Here is a 22037-nt window from a genome sequence, read left to right as displayed (position 1 = left end):
CACAGGGCAGAGAGGGATGATCAATCATCCCATCGGAGGCTGCAAGATAAACTTCTTCTGCCTCGTGCACATGTCCCACCTTGATGACAGTGAGGACTGCTGTTTTTTTTCCCCCTTAGCAACCCATGATGTCACTACCCAGAAGGCAGTGCGCACAAGCTTAATGAATATACAGCCGCGGAGCAGCCTCATGAGGGGGCGTGGCTTCCTACTTAAAGGTGTAATTCCAGCAAAATGCTGGATTTCTAGCAGAAAATACTGGGTTTTCATCTATAAATTGGGTATAGGCTACCTGCTGGCAATAAATTATTTTCAGCTTACAGTTCCTCTTTAATATTTGGGTGTGTGCAATATTATTGTGCAATACATTGCATTTATTATTATTATTATTTTTATTATTATTTATTGTATTTATGCGCGCAAATCTGTACACGAGCTAACCCGCACGCTAAGCATATCATGCCCGTGATATAATTTATCACGACTTTGTGAATCAAGCGCTATGTGTGAATACACGATCATGGTTGTGAAGCACATGTGCAGAGCGACAAAACTTCAGTGATGTACTTCCTGTCCAGCAGGAAACACATCACTGAGCAGGGGGCGGGGCTATGCATATTACCTTGTCGGCGCAGTGTGCTGCACTTTAATGTGCAAGGGGAAATGGTGCGGTGTGATTGGCCTGCGGCATGCTAGCCACAGGAGAATCGCACTGCACCATGTGGAAAAGTAGCCTTAATAGCTGATCTACAAAAAGCTGACCCCTGCTATACCTCACACTAACTTCCTCTCTGATGCCTAACACTAAAATCTCCTCTTCAATACCCAACACTATCCTCCCCTCTCTCATGGCTAACACTCCTCTAATGCCTAAAGGGGCCCATACACCTAACGATTTTCTCGCCGATATATACAGCAAATTCGATCACTGTGATCGAATCTGCTGTGAAATCGTTGTGCAAAAACTGACAGAATGATTGATTTCCGTCCAAAATAAATCGCTCCCGTCGATCGGTTCGTGCGGAAGATTTCGCTCAATCGCCAGCAGGGCGGGAGTGCATCGATATCGGCGTTTGAATGCCCGACGACCGACGCTAGCGGCAATACATTACCTGCTCCGCCTGCGCAAGTCCCCCTCTGTCCCCGCTACTCCTTCACCGCTGAGTTCCGGGTTCCGTCTGGCTTCACTTACTTCCTGTCCCTAAAGGAAGTTTAAACAGTAGAGCGCCCTCTACTGTTTAAACTTCCCCGGACAGAAAGAAGTGTAGCCAGACGGAACCCGGAGCCCAGCAGGAGAAGGAGAAGCGGGGTCAGAGGGGGACTCGCGCCGGCCGGATCAGGTAATGTATAGCTGGCGGGGGCGGCGGCAGCTCCACAGATTGTGATCAGTTTCATGCTGAAATCGGTTCACAATCTGTTTGCAGTAAAGGCAGCCATACGATCCCTCTCTTATCAGATTTGATCAGAGATGGATCTATCTGTTGGTCGATCTGATGGCAAATCGATCAGTGTATGGCCACCTTAACACTAACCTCCTAATCCTTTTTTGTATTAATAAAACTATTTCTCCATACATTCCTTTTAAAGAAACGATTGGGAGACCCTGCTATATGGAACAGTAGACATGTCTGTAGATTTTGCCATGTACTACTGTCTGTCTGAACATTCCTATTCTTCTACATTCCCAGGCTGAATGGTGCTGTGATAAAAGGCTTTGAGGAAGATGTTGGCACGAAAACTTCATTTTATGGCTTCACTGTCAATACCATGAAGAATTCATTGATCGCTTATTACCCGTATGGCTTTACGGAAACACCCAAAGGAGAGGTAAAAGTCTTGTATTTGAGGGCTGGGACCCGCTAGCCACACTTTGGCCTTTCTTGCCGGTCACCCGGGATCAGCAAATTGCCTTGCCAGTGGATCCCGATGGGAGTGGTCTCACAAGCAATGTTGTGATTGCAGAGTGTTTGCAAAATGCTGCTTGCAGCAGTTTGGTAGCGATCGCAGTGTGATCGCATCTGTGGCTAGTAACCACTGGCTTCTGTAGCCAATTTGCGATCGCTCTGGGAAATCACGACACTTCCACAATTTAGAAAAGCACGGGCGCTTTGCCCGTGGTCCCCAGCCTTAGAGAGGTTGGAGAGCAGTAGAGAGCCTGTGTCATCCAGCAAACCTGGGCTAGATTCTTTAAAATATTTTTAAAAAAATGACAAAGGTTTAAACCCTCACCTAAGGGAAGGAGGGATGACGGTATGGCGCATGATGGAGCGGGGTAAGGAAAAAAGTAATATGTTTGACCACAGGGGGCACCTGTACACATGCTAAATTTGCAACTGAGATGGCCCCAAACAGCTGCTTTGACTGAGTACCATCTACTGTGTGTGTATGTAGATTTAGGCCTCTTTTCTACTCAATGTTAAAAAAATGATGTGTTTTAAAGAATACCTGCACTGAAATGTAAAAGTCAATATAAACATCTACAGGTCATACTTACCTCTTGTGTAGTCTACTCATCAATCTCTTACTCCTCTTCTGTGTCCTGTTGGTCCACTGTGATCAATGGAATTCTCCATCCTCCATTTTAAAAATGGAGATGAGCCCATAACAGCTTCCAGGTCAGCAGACTGTTAAACTTTAATATCGTCCACTTGAGCCATAGGGAAGCATGGACATTACCTTGCACATCAGTTGTCCTTTCAGCTATAACTGACTAATATATAACCGACAACAACCAATATATTTCAGATCTGACAAAATTGTGACAGCTTTAAAACACTGCAGAGCAGAGTGGCCATTAGCCAGCTCCCACATCCAAACTCACACAGAGTATCTCGATAGTCCCATAATGGCAATCGGCTGATCAGCTAACAGCCGATTCGACAGTGGCTGCTGTTAGTGGCAGGGAGAGAAATTCATCACTAGAGCAGTAACCTCTCCTTCACCTGACAGTAATCTCCCATCTCCCATACTAATATACTAATATCTTCTCTACTAGACCTAACACTATCCTCCCCTCTCATAATCCTAACATTAACCTTCCCTCGCCTCTCACTAACACTAACCTTTCCTCTGCCTAACATTGACTTCTAAATCAAGCATTTTTGGCCCATAATGACATCAACAAAATGGCAGCCAGTGGCAGAACAAGAGTATTTTTTTTAACATTGATGCCCCTGCACTGGTCCCCTGGATCCCTGATCCATATGAAAAACGACTTGTTCTGCCACTCTAGCATGGTCTCTATGGACCAGGGAACCCCTGGTGGCCATTTTGTTGACGTCACTATGGGCCAAAAATTCTTGTTTTAGAGGCCAATATTTGTGTTCCCAGGAATTTTGCTAATGCTGTGTTTGCCAAAAATTATTGTTTCTTAAGCCAATTTTCATATAGCAGAATGGATTGCGGTACACAGAACAGAGTAACTTCCGATTTTTGTGATTTTACTCGGAACAGCTGAATTCTGGTGCAAAAATCAGAACTCTGAAATGTTCCGATTCTGAGATCTCATCCCTACTAACACTTATCTCCTCTGCCTAACATTAATAACATTAACCTTCAATCTCCAGTGCCTAACACTAACCTCTCCTCTCCACTGCCTAAAATTAACATCTCCTTTCCAATGCCAAACACTAGCCATCAGCTGTTAGGCCAACAGGCTAATAGGTAAGCGCCATAAATTGTTTGGGTTGTTCAAACCAAACACTTTTCAGATCCAACTGATATACTTATTGAAATTCAGAGAGATTCTGATGAAATGCAGATTAAATGCTTTGTACATAAGCCTTGAACCCATATTTGCAGATGCCTTTTGACAAGATTTGCTTTTACCTACATTTTTTTTTAATGTCCTATTTTGCTGCCTTTGAATTGCTTTTGTGATTACTGAGGTTAAAGAGAATGGGAAAAGCATCTCAAAAGCAGATGAGAGTGAGACACAGCTCAAACATATGCCAAATGCAGGTCAAAAACATTCTCTTTTTTTCCATACGTCATGCTTTCAGGAGCTTCACTTGCTTCTGATCAATGATGAGTGAAAGTGCCAATATTCTTTTCACATTAATTTTCACAAAAATAATGTTACATTTGATTTTTGAATGAAAATGTCATCCAAAATAGGTTTTACTGTTTTTCACGGTAATAATATCTAAATATCAAAACATTTTAGCAGTAAAAATTACTTTTTCAGTGTTTTCGAGCTTTTTGCAGTAAAATAATGATTTTTCACGTTGTTTATAAGAAAAGGTTCTTGAAAATGAATTTAATGCGAAAATGACTTAGGCAAGAATTTGCAAGCGACATTGATCTTGATATCCATTTACACTGATAAAACCGCATACTGGCATATTTCTGTTATATTTGCAAAAAAGGACAGAATATCATGTGATATACTCAAATGTTTGTGTTTATAAAAATGAAACAATTTATTCCATTAATGCTGAATTCATGTAATTACAGGGTCTTCGTTATATCTTTATACCTGCTAATGACAGAGATTATATCATGCTACGTTCCAGCATTTTAGGAGTTCCTGTTCCTAGTGGTAAAGACAAAGGAGACAAGTAAGTTGGTACTATATGAAAGTTTTACACCTTGATCGTGAACAGGTCCAGATTTACCATAAGGCACTGTAGGCACGTGCCTACAGGCGCCTGATGATGGAAAGTCGGCTCACTCCCCTCCCTGAGCGCCTCCCACCTCCTTCGCTATGCAGAGTTCTGATGAGAGTGTAAATGAGAGATTACTCACCATGCTCCCGACATTCCACTGATGAGATCTCTCTTCAGTCACCTCTAGCTACTTAGTATTAGGTAGCCAGAAGTACCCTCAATATTAAGGGGCACCTGTAGTTACCTATGACGGGCACACTTGTGGTGCTATTCGGCAGGTGTTTGTAGGTTCATGGAGGGTAAAGTCTAAGGTGCCCAGGACATCTGTGCCTTCCGGCTCCTGTGAGGTAAAACCGGGCCTGATAGCGAAGTTGTGACCCTAGAAACCTACACATGATTTTTTTTCATCAACAACTTAAAGCAGAATATAACCCTGCATTTCAACTTTGCTCTAAAACATTATTTACAGTACATTATATGCAACCAGCATTTTTTTTTTAATAGACCAGCACTGGAAGGGTTACACACAGCTTTAAAGTTCCTGGAGATTTCTGCAGACGCAGACTCCAGCTCAGTCAGAGAAATGAGTCACATTCAACACTTAGATACATTTATGTAAACAAAATGTATCTATTTCAGCTTCGGATGCGTCTGCAGAAATCTACAGGAACTTTAAAACCCTGTGTAACCCTTCCAATGCTGGTCTAGTAAAAAAAAAATGCTGGTTGCATATAATATACTGTAAATAATGTTTTAGAGCAAAGTTGAAATGCAGGGTTATATTCCGCTTTAAAGTTAACTTATTCTTCTCTTTGACCATGTGAAATCCCAGTTATCAACATTTTAATACTTTGAAGTTGAAGGCCATTAGTGATGACACTCTTCCCCACTGCCATAAAATCTGGGAATCTTACTACACTAATCATCTCAGAACCTGAACTGTTAAAAATGTATTTCTGAACTTATCTGGGGCCTCCTCCAGCCCCCCCCCCCTTCCCACCATAGTCTGTGAGGTCCCTGGGCATCCTCTGGTTCCCCACCATTCTCATGCTAGCGGCTCTGTTACCTGTGCGACTCAGGCGGGAGTCGTGTACGACTGTGCATGCGCGGCCCATCTTGATCTCGCTCCCATTGCCAGGAGCATGCGCAGAACGCTCCTGGCAACAGAAGCACGATCAAAACAGTGTGTGTAAAGGCCAGTGGGAGAGCAGAGGGGACTCAGAGGATGTTGAGAGACCTCGCGGACTATGAAGGGGGCTTGGAGGAAGCCCCAGGTAAGTTCAGAAATACATTTTTTATATCAGTTCAGGTTTAATTTAAGGGACCCCCCACCTTCTTAATTACAAAAGAAGACTCCTGACAGGATGAAGAACTGCCACCACTCATACAAGTGTCAAGTGAATTTGATTACCTTGTTGAAGTTATGCATGCAGGTCATCCTCTTAATTTTCATTTGAATGTAGAAGCAGAGATCAGGCAAAACAATAAATACACAAATTAATTGCAGTTTACACCCTCTAAAAGATCTGCAGTTTTGTCTAACCTATCCTGTGATTTATATGAAGGGTATCCAGCAGGGCCGGATTTAGGCCATGGCCTAGGTGTTAACTCTGTGCAGAGGAGGAAGTGCGTGAGATCAGGTGTTCACTCTGTGCAGAGGGAGGACGTGGGTGAGATCAGGTGTTCACTCTGTGCAGAGGAGGTTGTGGGTGAGATCAAGTGTTCACTCAGTACAGAGGAGGAAGTGGGTGAGATCATGTGTTCACTCTCTGCAGAGGAGGAAGTGGGTGAGATCATGTGTTCACTCTGTGCACAGGAGGAAGTGGGTCAGATCCGGTGTTCACTCTGTGCAGAGGGAGGAAGTGGGTGAGATCATGTGTTCACTCTGTGCAGAGGGAGGAAGTGGGTGAGATCATGTGTTCACTCTCTGCAGAGGGAGGAAGTGGGTGAAATCAGGTGTTCCCTCTGTGCAGAGGAGGAAGTGGATGAGATCAGGAGGAAGTGGGTGAGATCAGGTGTTCATTCTGTGCAGATGCACTTGAAACAAAAAGAAAAACCGAGAGCCCAATATAGTGCAGTAAGTCTAACAATTGTTGGCGAAATAATTAACAGATGTGGATATACTCACAAACACGGGTTACCACATAGGCAACCACTTGAAATGCAGGTGGGGAGCATTAGAACCTGACCCCACTCAGGTTTAAGAAGTCGCTCTCTGTAGATAGAAAGAAGGGGACAGTCCCACCCAAGGTGGACTATATACTGTGCAAATTTGGACAGAGGCGCCAGGCAGGTTAAAATGATCTAAAAACAACTAAAAAGGAGGAGTACAGGTGGACTTACCTCCTGAAATGATGGACAATCGAGATTGTTTAAATTGCAAATAACAATTTATTTTGGCACTCCGCAACGCGTTTCGCAGGTATAACCCGCTTCATCAGGCAAGGAGTGCAAGCTCAAAAAGGTCCAATAGTGGCGCATTGCCACTATTGGACCTTTTTGAGCTTGCACTCCTTGCCTGCCTGGCGCCTCTGTCCAAATTTGCACATTCTGTGCAGAGGAGGAATTGGGTGAGATCATGTGTTCACTCTGTGCAGAGGGAGGAAGTGGGTGAGATCATGTGTTCACTCTCTGCAGAGGGAGGAAGTGGGTGAAATCAAGTGTTCCCTCTGTGCAGAGGAGGAAGTGGATGAGATCAGGAGGAAATGGGTGAGATCAGGTGTTCATTCTGTGCAGAGGAGGAATTGGGTAAGATGTTCACTCTGTGCAAAGGAGGAAGTGGGTGAGATCATGTGTTCACTCTGTGCAGAGGGAGGAAGTTGGTGAGATCAGGTGTTCACTCTGTGCAGAGGGAGGAAGTGGGGGAGATCATGTGTTCACTCTCTGCAGAGGGAGGAAGTGGGTGAAATCAGGTGTTCCCTCTGTGCAGAGGAGGAAGTGGATGAGATCAGGAGGAAGTGGATGAGATCAGGTATTCACTCTGTGCAGAGGAAGAGACTCCAACTCCTCTGTTACCTTCTTCTTAGTTATGTTATGATAGCGCAACACAATACCTTGTGTATCATACTTGACTGTGTGCACTTTACCCAGAATTACGGAACTTGTATTATTAGCACTACCACTCCAGTGCATGATCTAGCATTGTATTACTATCTGCATTGTGTTGTGTATCTTATTGCTTATTACCTGTATTGTTGTATCTATTGTCTATTACCTGTATTGTGCTGTCACCCCTGTTATCATTGTCTGTAATCCTATTTATTGTACAGCGCTGCGTAATATGTTGGCGCTATATAAATCCAATAAATAATAATAAATAATATTGGTAGTATAACCTAAACTCAATGGGTTGTATAGTAAGACTAATGCCCTTGCCTTGTTTTGGTTTGTTGCATGTGTATAATGACATCAAAAAAATGGAATATTTATTTTCATTCCCTTACAGCCCTGCCATGTATTTTGGTCCTGAAGCAACCCCCAAGAAATTCAAAGTCCTACATCCAGACTTCCTACTGTATACCAGAGACACGTAAGTACATATTACTTTATCTTTGCAATGTAACTGAACTAAAGCCATGAAACAAAAAACAAGATATACAGTATATTGATCTGCCAAAACACTAACCCTCTCCAATCTTTTACCCACTTCCCCCAAGCACTTTCTTTTATGCCCCTTGTCCTGGGGGAAAATACATGGGTGATCCCTGTATGCTGTGAGGATCCAGTGAGGTAGTGCGAGTCCATCACTGGGGGGCGTGGCAAGCATTGGTTGAGAAGCTGTAGCTCCGCCTCACAATGCAAATGTGTTCACATAATATTTATATTATGCAGGGCAGGATGGCGCTGGTGGGGATCAAAATGTCTGACTTAGTCTGGCACCTTGATCTGGGGGTCCTGACGCTGCATCGGATAACATCTGAAGGCAGCGCGACCAGTGGCAGCCATATTGCTCCTTGTCGGACATAGTCCAACATCAGGAGCTGGGGGGATTGCCCCACTGTCAGACCAAGTCCAAGAGTGGAGTGGAAAGAGTTAAACCACATACCTAATATTGAATATTTCCCCCATGTGCCCTGCTGACAAGAAAGCTCTGACTCACCCCGGCAAAAGGACTCTACAAGATCACTGAAGGTGGCCTGTGATATCTGGCAGTGCACCAAGACTTTAGCAGCAGATCATTTAAGCCCTGTAACACGTGGCCTTCATATATCAGACTTGTTATATCAGCTAAACAATGCATGCATATGCTGCCATCCACATAATAATAACAACACATAATCTACTGTAATTTGCGCAGCCATACAGAGGATTTTTTGTCCTCAAATAAGATTTCCGACTGCACAGATAAAGCATTGGTTTATTAAAGGACCACTCCAGCGAACCAGTGAAAAATGAAAGTTCTGAACTAGTTCATCTCCTCATGGGGGATTCTCAGGATAGTAACATACCAACCAGCCTCCCTACTCACTTACACACTATTTTTTCAGTTAGATTTAGAAACGGCTGTTCCCAGAAAGTGCTTTTGAGAACAAAGAAAACCCAGAGAGTCCCCCATGAGGAGATGGACTAATCCTAAACCTGTCGTTTCTGACATATTTTAACCACTTACTTTTTTCCCTGTAGTGGTCCCTTAAAGGGACCCTGAGCTGTAAAACCCCCCCACAAAATTTGGACTTACCTGTGGCTTTTTTCAGCACCCCGTAGCCCATGAGGTCCTCCGGCATCCTCTTCTGCTTTTCCTTGGTCCCGCAGGCTGCTCTGGCAATCAGCGACTTCAGGTGAAGTTGTGCATGTGCACCCCCACCGCTCGCCTGCTGCGTCATTACGCCGGATGCCGTAAGAGTCCTGCGCATGAGTGGTTCACCTAAAGTTGTTGATATGGCAGCCTCCATATTCTGCTCATGTTAGGTTTCCTTGTAACGCAACAAAATGTTCAGTTAGCGCTAATAATTAAATGAACGGCATCCATGCATAATATTTGGTTGTTGCGTTACTATTTTTATATCAATTTTAATCTGTATATTGCTCTTACAGATTCCTGAAGTCGCATTTTTTAAATCTGGAGTATGGTTACCTGTACATGCCAAGCACCGGGGGTCTGATGCTACTGACAGCCTTGCATTTATGTGATGAGGTAAAGAAAGGAGCATTTTGTGCTCATACTATAGCTGATATAAATATAAATCTCGGTTGTGGCAGTGTAAACATTAAATGGTGGGGCATGCACAACTCAATCAGATCACATAAGAAGCAATTTTGTTGCAGAAGTATAACAAACTTGATTAACTACTAGGAGATAAAGGCCTCAATTCACTAAGATCATGCTGGAGATAATAAGGCAAGAGAAAACTTACCTCCACACAGTGAGAGAGTTATTCTATCTCTTCATTACTTACGTTACCTCTTCTGTAGTTAATTTACCTCCTCTGTAGTTATTTTCACACACAGTTAATAAACAGCCTGTCTTTAACTCTGGAGTTATTTTAAGGATTAAAGAGTTAACTTAAAGAGACACTGAAGCGAAAAAATATATATGATATAATGAATTGGTTGTGTACTATGAATAATTACTAGAAGATTAGCAGCAAAGAAAATATTCTCATATTTTTATTTTCAGGTATATAGTGTTTTTTCTAACATTGCATCATTCTCTAATATGTGCAGATTACACAACACTCAGCATTCAAAGTGATTCTTTCAGAGCAGTCTGTGAACTAATGACCTCTCCTCTGGCAGAGGAAAAGTAAAAAATTAACTAACAGTTGAAATAATAAAAGTCAGAAAACAGCACTCCCCACGACTTTGAAAGTTGTAGAGCTTAATGGCTTTTTTGTATAGAGATAACAACTGGAGTTTCGTAACCTCTTGACGACCAGCTAACGCCGATTGGCATAAACTGGTCGTCTGCGGGTTACCATCCATGTCAGTTCACGGAGGGTGTCTCCGTGAACAGCCGGAGAGCCGCCGATCGCAGCTCTCCGGCAAAATGTAAACAGGCGGGGAAGAAATCCCCGCTGTTTACATCATACGGCGCTGCTGCGCAGCAGCGCCGTAAGGCAGATCGGCGATCCCCGGCCTCTGATTGGCCGGGGATCACCGGCATATGATAGGCTGAAGCCTATCCTTCAATGCGCAGGACGGAACTCCGTCCTGCGCATTACGGAGAGAGGGAGGGAGGGAGGTAAGGAGGAAGAGGGCGGAAATGGCTGCGGAGGGGGGCTTTGAGGAGCCCCCCCCCCCCACAAAACGCAGATGGCCGGCGGCGATCAGACCCCCCCAGCAGGACATCCCCCTAGTGGGGAAAAAAGGGGGGTAGTCTGATCGCCCTGCTGCACTCCTGATCGGTGCTGCGGGCTGTAGAGCCCCCGCAGCACCGATCAGTGAAAAATCCATTGGTCGGCAAGTGGTTAAATCTTCCTGTACTGGAAACAATTAGACTGATGTATCTGACCTTAATGTTTTATTTCTTAGCTGTACTATACATACAAATCATAATATCATAATTTTTTTTTTCGCTTCAGTGTCTCTTTAAAGACAGAAGAGTTAACTTTAGGTTTGCCTGAGGTAAAATGTTTCCTGGATAGGACATGCCTCATCACCATGGTGATAACTCTAGAAACGTTATTAAAGATAGGAGATAAGCTTAGTGAATTGAGGCCAAAGTTACAATAAAAAAATCTTTAAAAAATACATGGGATGGCCACCCCGTCACAACACAACCGCATCAACCACTACAATTGCACCACAATCACACGCCGGCATCTATGGATCTTAATAAACTTCACTAGCGGATACACAGTTCCAGCAGTAACTTATATGCTTATTAGGGGCAATGGTGCCAACAACATAGGGAGGGGAGGAGAGAGATGAGATACAGTATTTGCATGTGAAAGGCAAGCACAATGTTCATCAAGCCAGGTTGAGCAACAGTTTCCTTGTTAGCCAAGCAGTGTTAGTAGTGCAGCATCAAAGCTAAAAGCCAGTGACATACAGTCCATCCAGCAACAGAGGAAAGCATCATAGCAGCTCATAAACCGGTGACCATGATTAATAGTCAAAGGCGCAATGCCAGAAATCTTCATGAAAGTTCCACCTTGCACATAGCATGGCTTGTCTCACCAGATCTCTAGGACGATTCCCCCAGTCGGCAGCTTGTGGTAGCGCAATGCTCCTCCCTGATGTTGTGTGCTCAGAGTACCTGGTGAGGTTTCAGGCCAGTTTGGTGTACAGCTGGTGCCCGGGAGACATCCATGTCAGCCATCCATATGGTCAGCGTGGGACACTGGACCAGTGGGTGCAGACCATAGGAGGGGGTCCCAGTGGGTTGTGTGCGGAGGTCGGGACGGCATGGTGTCCCATGCACGAGGCAGCTACCCCGACGTTTCACCGGCTTCCGGCTTTCTCAAGGGGCGTGATATAGCTGATATAGTTGCTGGACTCACTAAGGGTAATTCAGACATGTGGTTCAGCCAACCTGCAGCTGGGGACCAAATTATCCAACGGAAATGGATAATTCACATGGGCAGTTGGAGTCTGCAGCTGCCAGGTAGGCAGTTATCATGTGATTTCATACTGCTGCATGTGACATTTAATGGGCTGGACAACAGCAGGAGCTGCATGCAACGTTGATATGCAGTAAATGGAAGTTAAATCGCAATGGCTAACTCGATATATTACCAGTTAAAGGGGCACTATGGCAAAAATTAGGCAATTGGGCTAACCCTGGTAGCATATACCTAATATTAGGGACATAAGATACAAAGTATTTTTAAATGTCTGCTTGAAAGGTTATAGGCAGCATATGTAGAGATCCTGCCTGTCCTCCCCCTCTGCTGACTCAGGCTGCAGTGCACTGTAAAAGCTGATTGCTCCTCTTGTCTCTTAGGGCCTTTTTCCACTAGCCTGCGATTTGCGATTTGCTTCTGATCGCAAATCGCAAGGTACATTAAACTAATGGAAACTGCAGCAGCAATTTCCATTAGTGCGATCCGATTGCGATGCGATTTTGGTCAAAGCGCAATCGTCGTCCTGCCGCGTTTTGTATGCGATTGAGCTGGACTATAATGAGTATAGTAGCTCAATCGCAATCGCAATCGCATGGTGGAAATTGAAACGCGATTGCATCGCGATCGCAATCGCGATCGCATTTCATAGTGGAAAAGAGCCCTTACTGCTGAAAACATTGGAATGCAGGTTGCTGCTGTGGAAGATCGTAGATAAACAAATAAGCAAGATAATTGACTTGGCTCCTTCTGCATACAGTGCTATCATCTTCCCCAGCACTCCCTAAGCAGACAACATATCCCTTACAGGTGGAGCACATAGAAAGAGAGGATAAATCAGTTGTTACAACCAGTGGCGGCGCCAGGGGGGTGCTGAAGTACCCCCTAAAATTCTCCAAGTACCCTATTAGCACCCCCCAGCGTGAACTGACTTTCGGCGTCTAATAGACGCCGTGTCAGTTCACCGGCAGCAGCAGCCCGCAGCTCTGGCAGAGCAGGGCTACGGTAAAATGGCGTCCGAAGCACTGCTCTGGAGACTTCAAGTCTGCAGTGCAGGGCTTCGGGTGCCATTTTCCCGTAGCCCTGCTCAGCGCGGGAGTTTCAGTTGCTGGCTGCAGAGGATCATGGGAGCTGCGCGCCGGATGGAGGCCGGGACAGGAAGTCTGCTGCAGGTGAGTAAATGTCGTCTTTTTTTTAATTACAGCCAGCCAGGTGTATGTTCTGGTCAAGTCTGCTACATGATTGAAGTGTTTTCTGGCCAGGTCTGCCTGCCACATGATTGCAGATATTTCTAGTCAAATCTTCCACATGATTGCATGTATTTTCTGGTCAAATCTGCTGACATGATTGCACGTATTTCTAGTCAAATCTGCTGACATGATTGCACGTATTTCTAGTCAAATCTGCTGACATGATTTCACGTATTTCTAGTCAAATCTGCTGACATGATTGCACGTATTTCTAGTCAAATCTGCTGACATGATTGCACGTTTTTCTAGTCAAATCTGTTGACATGATTGCATGAATTTTCTGGTCAAATCTGCTGACATGATTGCACGTATTTCTAGTCAAATCTGCTGACATGATTGCACGTATTTCTAGTCAAATCTGCCAACATGATTGTACGTGTTTTCTGGTCAAATCTGCCACGTGATTGAACGTGTGTTTTAGTCAAATCTACTGACATGATTGCACGTATTTTCTGGTCAAATCTGCTGACATGATTGCACATATTTCTAGTCAAATCTGCTGACATGATTGCACGTATTTCTAGTCAAATCTGCTGACATGATTGCACGTATTTCTAGTCAAATCTGTTGACATGATTGCACGTATTTCTAGTCAAATCTGCCACATGATTGCACGTATTTCTAGTCAAATCTGCTGACATGATTGCACGTATTTCTAGTCAAATCTGCTGACATGATTTCACGTATTTCTAGTCAAATCTGTCACATGATTGCATGTATTTACTGGTCAAATCTGCCACATGATTGCATGTATTTACTGGTCAAATCTGCTGACATGATTGCACGTATTTCTGGTCAAATCTACTGACGTGATTGCGCGTATTGCTAGTCAAATCTGCCGACATGATTGCACGTATTTCTAGTCAAATCTGCCGGCATGATTGAACGTGTTTTCTGGTCAAATCTGCCACATGATTGAACGTGTTTTTTAGTCAAATCTGCCGACATGATTGCACATATTTTCTGGTCAAATCTGCTGACATGATTGCACGTATTTCTAGTCAAATCTGCTGACATGATTGCACGTATTTCTAGTCAAATCTGCTGACATGATTGCACGTATTTCTAGTCAAATCTGCTGACATGATTGCACATATTTTTAGTCAAATCTGCTGACATGATTGCACGTATTTTCTGGTCAAATCTGCCACATGACTGCACGTATTTTCTGCTCAAATCTGCCACATGATTGAACATGTTTTTTAGTCAAATCTGCCGACACGATTGAACGTATTTTCTGGGCAAATCTGCTCACATTACGTGTATTTTCTTGAGAAAACCTGCACAATTATGTGAATTTTCTGGGGAAAGGGTCACCAAAACTTGGGCTATTGAGGCTGCCATATTTCTCCTTTTCAGCAATACTAGTTGCCTGGTTGCCGTGCTGGTCCTCTGCCTCTAATTCTTTCAACCATAGACCCTGAACAAGCATGCAGCAGGTCAGGGGTTTCTGACAATATTGTCAGGACTGACAAGATTAGCTGCATGCTTATTTCTGGTGTAATTCAGTTCACTACTGCAGCCAAATAGATCAGCAAGGCTGCCAGGCAACTAGTATTGTTTAAAAGGAAATAAATATGGCAGCCTCCATATCACTCTCACCTCGGGTTCACTTTAAATTACAGTTAGCTCCGCCCTCATCCGGTCATGGCCATGCCCATTTTTTGCCACGGCGCGCTTTGCGTGCCGCAGGTTGTAGCCACACCCATTTTTTTGTGGGTAATCAGCTGCCTCAGAAATTGGTCCAGCACCTGCATAGCACCCCCCCCCCCCCCCCAAAGAAATACTGGAGCCGCCACTAGTTACAACACTGAGAGGGGGAGTATGTCGCATAGCTTGAAAAAACGACGGGCAGAATCTCTGCATAATGCTATAACCTATAATAATGCTATAATCTATAATACTATTATCTATAACCTTTCAAGCTCACATTTAAAGAAAAAAAAAAGGCTTAGTATCTGGTGCCTAATTTATCGGTATTGCTTCACCCATCATCATTTCTATTTTCTGCTGAGAGACATTTGTTTATTATCCATATGCATTTAATTATACATTTTTTTTAGAAGAATACTGAGATAAATTAAACCAGCCCTTTAAAAATAGCTTTTTTCTTTTCAGTTAGTAGTTCACTTTAGTCTGTGCATATCGTCTTCCCTCCATATGTATCTAATGTTTGTACATATAACATTTAGCATGCTTAATGTTGATACTGACCTTGGATATAAAGTATGCATCTTACATCCTTTCTGACATCAGTATTTCTTCTGCACAGGTGAATGCTTATGGATTCATTACATCAAATTATAGACATTTCTCTGACCATTATTATGAAAGAGAGAAGAAACCCCTTGAATTCTATGCCAACCATGACATGATCTTGGAAATGCACTTGTGGAGGAAGTTACATGAGAGCAAGATAATGAATCTGTACCTAAGGTGAAACGAGAGGGATCACAATGCTATTGCATCTAAGAAGATAACCCCCATGGGGAAACATACAACTTGATGAGGAGAAAGCTTTCACAGATGAAAGAACCTCTGAGACTTACTTTAGGAAAATACTTTTTGATCACCTGTTGCCTTATTCTCAACCAGTGCTAAGTCTATGAAGTCACTTACTGACAAAGGCATAGCATGATTCATTTTTGGACTCTAAAGGTGGCCATACAGCTAGCGATTTGGTTGTACGAGCGACCATTCGATTTGATCATTTTATCGACTCGAGAGAGAATTGAGTGTGTTCCAGTATGCCCAATTGATGAAAAGTGGCTGAACTCATGTTGAATCGACCAGCTTAGTCGAATGAGCAGGATGCAAGATATCAGACAATCGCACAGGAATCGGCTACTATTCACATGCCATTTGATCAACTCTGAACCGATTTTTGCATTCAGAGCATGAAGGAACAACATCGGCCAGATCCATTACTGGATGATCGCCCAATAAAGTCGATTGCTCCGAAATTGAAGAATCATGAGAATTGTTTCGAGAAATCCATTGGTGACTCCTGCACCCAATACACCAATTATCTTATGTCCTTTGATGTATTTATAATATAGTCTGTGTTATGTGTAACATATTAGAGGGTGACCTGGATACTCCATCAAAGGAGAGACTTTACAGTGACAAAGGGAAGGAGACCAAATTTAGGAGTCCCTGCAATGCAGGATTCAAGTGTGTCCTTTTCCTTTTGATCTTGACCTACAACGAGACCTTATCACCTTTGGAATCTCTAATGATCTAAAGTCCAGTTCGTTTTTGTTGGAATGGCTGTTTAAAGAACCAATCACAAATGGACATTTGTAATAATCTGATTCTGCACTCCTGAATTCTTATCGTTATGCTACCTTATTGGTAAAGGAATACAGTTGCATTGGTAAGGAAGTTGATAATGCTTTTAGACATGGCAAGAAATAGGTATTTCTTGTATCTTAAAATAATAGTGCAATTTAAAAATGCTGCAGTGTGTTTAACTGATTCATGTGAAGTGTGGATTTCAGTTAGGGCCCGTTTCCACTAGGAGCAGTGCGATGCGACTACATAGCCGCATCGCACTGCAGGTGTTCGGAAACACATGCACGGCAAAGGAAGAGTTTCCACTGCGTGCATGTTGTGCGGAGCGGTGCAAAGCGATCCGAGAATCTGCAGCATGCTGCAGAATATCGCTCGGCTGTATCCGCCCGCAGTTGCGTCCCATCTCCTCCAATACACTTCCGTATCGGGAGATGCGGAAGTGATGCAGCCGGCGGCGGAAGTGATGCGATGCGGCTAGGTAGCCGCATTCGCATCTCTTTGTAGTGTAAACCGGCCCTAACGGTATTTCTCTTGCTTAGCCTGGAGATTAGGATTACTGGAATGCACACCTATGATCTCCTTAAAGCGGACCCAAACCAAACATATTTTTAATTCAAAATATTTATTTGCACCACTCTGACACCTACAAAGATAAATAAACACTCCAAGCCTATGAGCATTTCAGTGCATGCTTTTCACCCTTCTCTTTTCATAACTAGGGTTATACAGGTGGCAGCCATTAGCAATTCCTCCTTTGCCAGACACCACCTACTCCACCAGTTTGCCGGATTCTGTCCCGGCAAGATGAAAGGAAGGGAGGGGTTCCTCCAATAAATGTAAAATATTTTATATTTGTCATCATGCAGCTGAAAAAAGGCTGCTATTTATTATTATAATTTAGAAAATAGATTTTATTCCTGAAATCTTGTATTTTTAATTTGGGTCCACTTTAATGCCTAAATGAGTTGATATTATCCTCCACCCTCACTAATTGGGGACTTCGCTTTCAAAAAAAATCTAGATTTATCATTAACTTAATTTTAAAGTTGTGTTCACACGACTTTCCAGTTTCCCCTCTGTCTCCTCCTGGCACTGTTGGAGAGTCTGTTTAAGTGTTACATGCCAAGGTTTTGATGCCATACCCACCAATGGCGTGGTCCAAAGCTACTGCAAATCACATAGAAGTTTAGGTCACAACCAGCAGTCACATTCTTGCAACTGCCATTAAATTCAGTTTTAGAGGACCACTAGTGTGAAAAATTGTGAAAATAAATAAATTAAAACATTAAAATACATACATATAAGATGTGCATTTTAAACTGTACTATAAATTACATTTTGTTTTCCTATGTTGCTGTCACTTACACTACGTAATAAAAATCGGACAGGTCTGTCAGGTGTTGGACTAGTTCATCTCTTCATGGGGGATTCTCATTTTTTTTTCTATTTGTAAAAGCACTTACTAATTTCCATACATTACCATAATAGTGTGCAAACGGGTAGGGAAGACGTCTTTGTATAGATCCTTTCCATGGAGTGCTTTTGTAAAAAATAAAGGTAATATTCAGGCTCCATGGAGTGCTTTTGTAAAAAAGCAATATTGTAATATTGAGACTCCCACAAGAGGAGATAGACAAGTCCAAACTGTGTAAGATCTCTCAGCTTTTTATTACGTACTGTAAGTGACAGCAACATAGGAAAATTGATAGCGGTGCATTTTACTGTGGAAGAAATATATATTTTATATGTATGTATTTTACATTTTTTTGTGATAGTGTTACTTTGACTATTTAAAGACTACTGGCCCAGAAGGACTACTGGCCCAGAAGGAGAGAGAAAAAACACTTTGCCTGTTTTTACTTCAAATCAATTTGTTTCAAAAGAATTTATGTCTTGGGACATTTTAAAGGCTTATATATCAAGGGTGGTAAATGGGTCACTGAAATGGGCATCTGGGACCAAAGGGCAGTACGATTAGGGATGTGGGGATTTACACCATGACCTTATGCTTTAATTAGAAAACCATATTTGACAACAGTGATGAGCGAAAATGCAAATATTCTTTTCGATAATTTTTTGCCGAAATAAGTACAATTTTCGCTTTGACAAGCGAAAATTCAGCCGAAAATGTTAACGTTTATTTTCGCCTAATGTCGGCAATTTTCACGGTAAATTGCAAAAAACCCTTACAAGCTAGAATCACCAAATCAGCAGAGTATGTTAAGGAGAACAGTGGGTATAAGGGGAAAAATTATTTTTCAAAAAGACCTTATAATTTTGGAGAAAATCAATTTTAAAGTTACGATAGGAAAAAAGTATACATTTATGTTATTTTCTTTTGTTAAATGCCTCAATATACATAGTGATTTGAATTAAAAAAAATTATTATATGAAGTGCACGTGTCAGTATTATTACAGTGCCAGGGGAGCATCGGCTCGGTCAGAGTGACCATCACCCCCATAAGGCAGGAGAAGCAGGCAGTGTACACATCCCATAAAATGACAGTGCAATTAGTGATGTAGGGCAGCAGCTCGATCAAAGTGTCCATCACCCCATAAGTCAGGAGAAGCAGGCAGTGTACATATCCCATTAATTGACCGGGGAAGGGGGGGTGTCAGCGGCTTGGTCTGTGTGACCATCACCCCCATAAGTCAGGAGAAGCTGAAAGTGTACAAATAAAATAAAATTCGGAACATTGGCTTGGACACAGCGACCATGCTTAACCTCCCTGGCGGTTAATTTTTTTTGCCAAATGGGCAAAAATCCTTTTTTAAAAATTTTTTTTTTGTTTCATGTAAAGCTACCAGAGTGGTAGCTACATGAAACACCACTAGAGGGCGCATGTGTCCCTCTAGTGCTATCGTCGCCGGCACTAATAGCAAACAGGGGAGCACGTATATAACGCGTTCCCCTGTTTGGCTTCTCCTGTCGCCATGGTGACGATCGGAATGACGTCATGGACGTCAGCCGACGTCCTGACGTCAGGCGCACCCGATCCAGCCCATAGCGCTGCCCGGAACTTATTGGTCTGGGCAGCGCAGGGCTCTGGCGGGGGGGGCCTCTTTCGCCGCTGCGTGCAGGCGATCGCCGCAGAGCGGTGGCGATCGAGCTGTGCGCGCGGCTAGCAAAGTGCTGGCTGCGCGCACAGCACTTTGAATGGGGCGAATCGCCCCAGTAGAGCCGGAGAAATCCTCCTGCGCGGCATAGCCCGAGCAGCTCGGGCTTACCGCCAGGGAGGTTAAAGGACAACTGTAGTGGGAGAAATGGAGGCTGCCAAATGTATTTCTTTTAAAACAAAACCAGTTGCTTGGCAGCCCTGCTGGTCTGTTTGGCTGCAGTAGTATTTGAATCAAACCAGAAACAAGCATGCAGCTAATCTTGTCAGAAATCTGACACAAATATCAGAAACACCTGATCTGCTGCATGCTTGTTCAGGGTCTATGGCTAAAAGTATTGATGGTAGAGGATCAGCAAGATAGCCAGGGAACTGGTATTGCTTAAAAGGAAATAAATATGGCAGCCTGACAGCGTGGCCATGACATTGTACGGGCGGAGCGTATACGTAACCGCAACCCCAAAGCAGCAAATATAGCCAACTATGACCATTAAATAGTAAATGCAGCAACAGTTATCCCAGACACCAGAAAATAACGCAATGTGGGCAACATTTCAGCAGAAAACAAACGCAATTTGGGCAACATTTCAGCAGAAAACAAACGCAATTTGGGCAACATTTCACCAGAAAATAAATGCAATTTGGGCAACATTTCAGCAGAAAATACACGTAATTTGAGCAACATTTCAGCAGAAAATACACGTAATTTGGGCAACATTTCAGCAGAAAATGAACGCAATTTGGGCAACATTTCAGCAGAAAATAAATGCAATTTGGGCGACATTTCAGCACACAACAAACACAATTTGGGCAACATTTCAGCAGAAAACAAAAGCAATTTGGGCAACATTTCACCAGAAAACAAACGCAATTTGGGCAAAATTTCACCAGAAAATAAACGCAATGTGGGCAGCATTTCAGCAGAAAAAAACGCAATTTGGGCAACATTTCAGCAGAAAACAAACGCAATTTGGGCAACATTTCACCAGAAAATAAACGAAATTTGGGCAACATTTCAGCAGAAAAGAAACGTAATTTAGGCAACATTTCAGCAAAAAATACACGTCATTTGGGCAACATTTCAGCAGAAAATAAACGCAATTTGGGCAACATTTCAGCAGAAAATAAATACAATTCGGGCGACATTTCAGCAGACAACAAACACAATTTGGGCAACATTTCAGCAGAAAACAAAAGCAATTTGGGCAACATTTCACCAGAAAACAAACGCAATTTGGGCAAAATTTCACCAGAAAATAAACGCAATGTGGGCAGCATTTCAGCAGAAAAAAACGCAATTTGGGCAGCATTTCAGCAGAAAACAAATGCAATTTGGGCAACATTTCAGCAGAAAACAAACGCAATTTTGGGCAACATTTCAGCAGAAAATACATGCAATTTGGGCAACATTTCAGCAGAAAAGAAACGCAATTTAGGCAACATTTCAGCAGAAAACACGCAATTTGGGCAACATTTCAGCAGAAAGCAAAAGCAATTTGGGCAACATTTCAGCAGAAAACAAACGCAATTTGGGCAACATTTCAGCAGAAAACAAATGCAATTTGGGCAACATTTCAGCAGAAAACAAACACAATTTGAGCAACATTTCAGCAGAAAACAAACGCAATTTGGGCAACATTTCACCAGAAAATAACACAATGTGGGCAGCATTTCAGCAGAAAACAAATGCAATTTGGGCCACATTTAAGCAGAAAACAAACGCAATTTGGGCAACATTTCACCAGAAAATAACGCAATGTGGGCGGCATTTCAGCAGAAAACAAACGCAATTTGGGCAATATTTCAGCAGAAAACAAACGCAATTTGGGCAACATTTCAGCAGAAAATAACGCAGTAGGCAACATTTCAGCAGAAAATAACGCAATTTGGGCAACATTTCATCTGCAAAAAAAGGAATTTACTCACCTGACAGAAGTCCCCTCTCCTGGCCTCTGGCGTGCAGCTCCCCGGACGATCTTCCTCCTGCAGTCTCCCACGCAGAATTGAATAGCAGGGCTACGGGAAGATGGCACCCGAAGACCTGTACTGGAGACACAAATAGTCACAAACGCAATTTGGGCAACATTTCAGCAGAAAATAAATGCAATTTGGGCGACATTTCAGCAGACATCAAACGCAATTTGGGCAACATTTCAGCAGAAACCACAACCAATTTGAGCAACATTTCAGCAGAAAACAAACGCAATTTGAGCAACATTTCAGCAGAAAACAAACGCAATTTGGGCAACATTTCACCAGAAAACTACG

General features: G+C 43.0%; 1 protein-coding gene across 3 annotated transcripts in view; it reads left to right on the top strand.

Moving 5' to 3' along the window:
• Positions 1 to 19686, top strand: part of ST6GALNAC2 (ST6 N-acetylgalactosaminide alpha-2,6-sialyltransferase 2) — a 230125-nt gene extending 210439 nt beyond the window's left edge. For all 3 annotated transcript variants that reach the window (XM_068264437.1, XM_068264435.1, XM_068264436.1), the window contains 5 exons: positions 1689 to 1827; positions 4456 to 4559; positions 8053 to 8136; positions 9642 to 9741; positions 15632 to 19686. In XM_068264437.1, coding sequence (XP_068120538.1) covers positions 1689 to 1827; positions 4456 to 4559; positions 8053 to 8136; positions 9642 to 9741; positions 15632 to 15799 — 595 coding nt within the window. In that variant the 3' untranslated portion in view covers positions 15800 to 19686. The remainder of the gene's footprint in view (positions 1 to 1688; positions 1828 to 4455; positions 4560 to 8052; positions 8137 to 9641; positions 9742 to 15631) is intronic.
• The last annotated feature ends 2351 nt before the right edge of the window (positions 19687 to 22037 follow it).

Source organism: Hyperolius riggenbachi, chromosome 12 (assembly GCF_040937935.1).
Source record: "Hyperolius riggenbachi isolate aHypRig1 chromosome 12, aHypRig1.pri, whole genome shotgun sequence".
Lineage (NCBI taxonomy): Eukaryota > Metazoa > Chordata > Amphibia > Anura > Hyperoliidae > Hyperolius > Hyperolius riggenbachi.
Note: the sequence above shows the minus strand (reverse complement) of the source record. Positions and strands in the feature narration are given on the sequence as shown.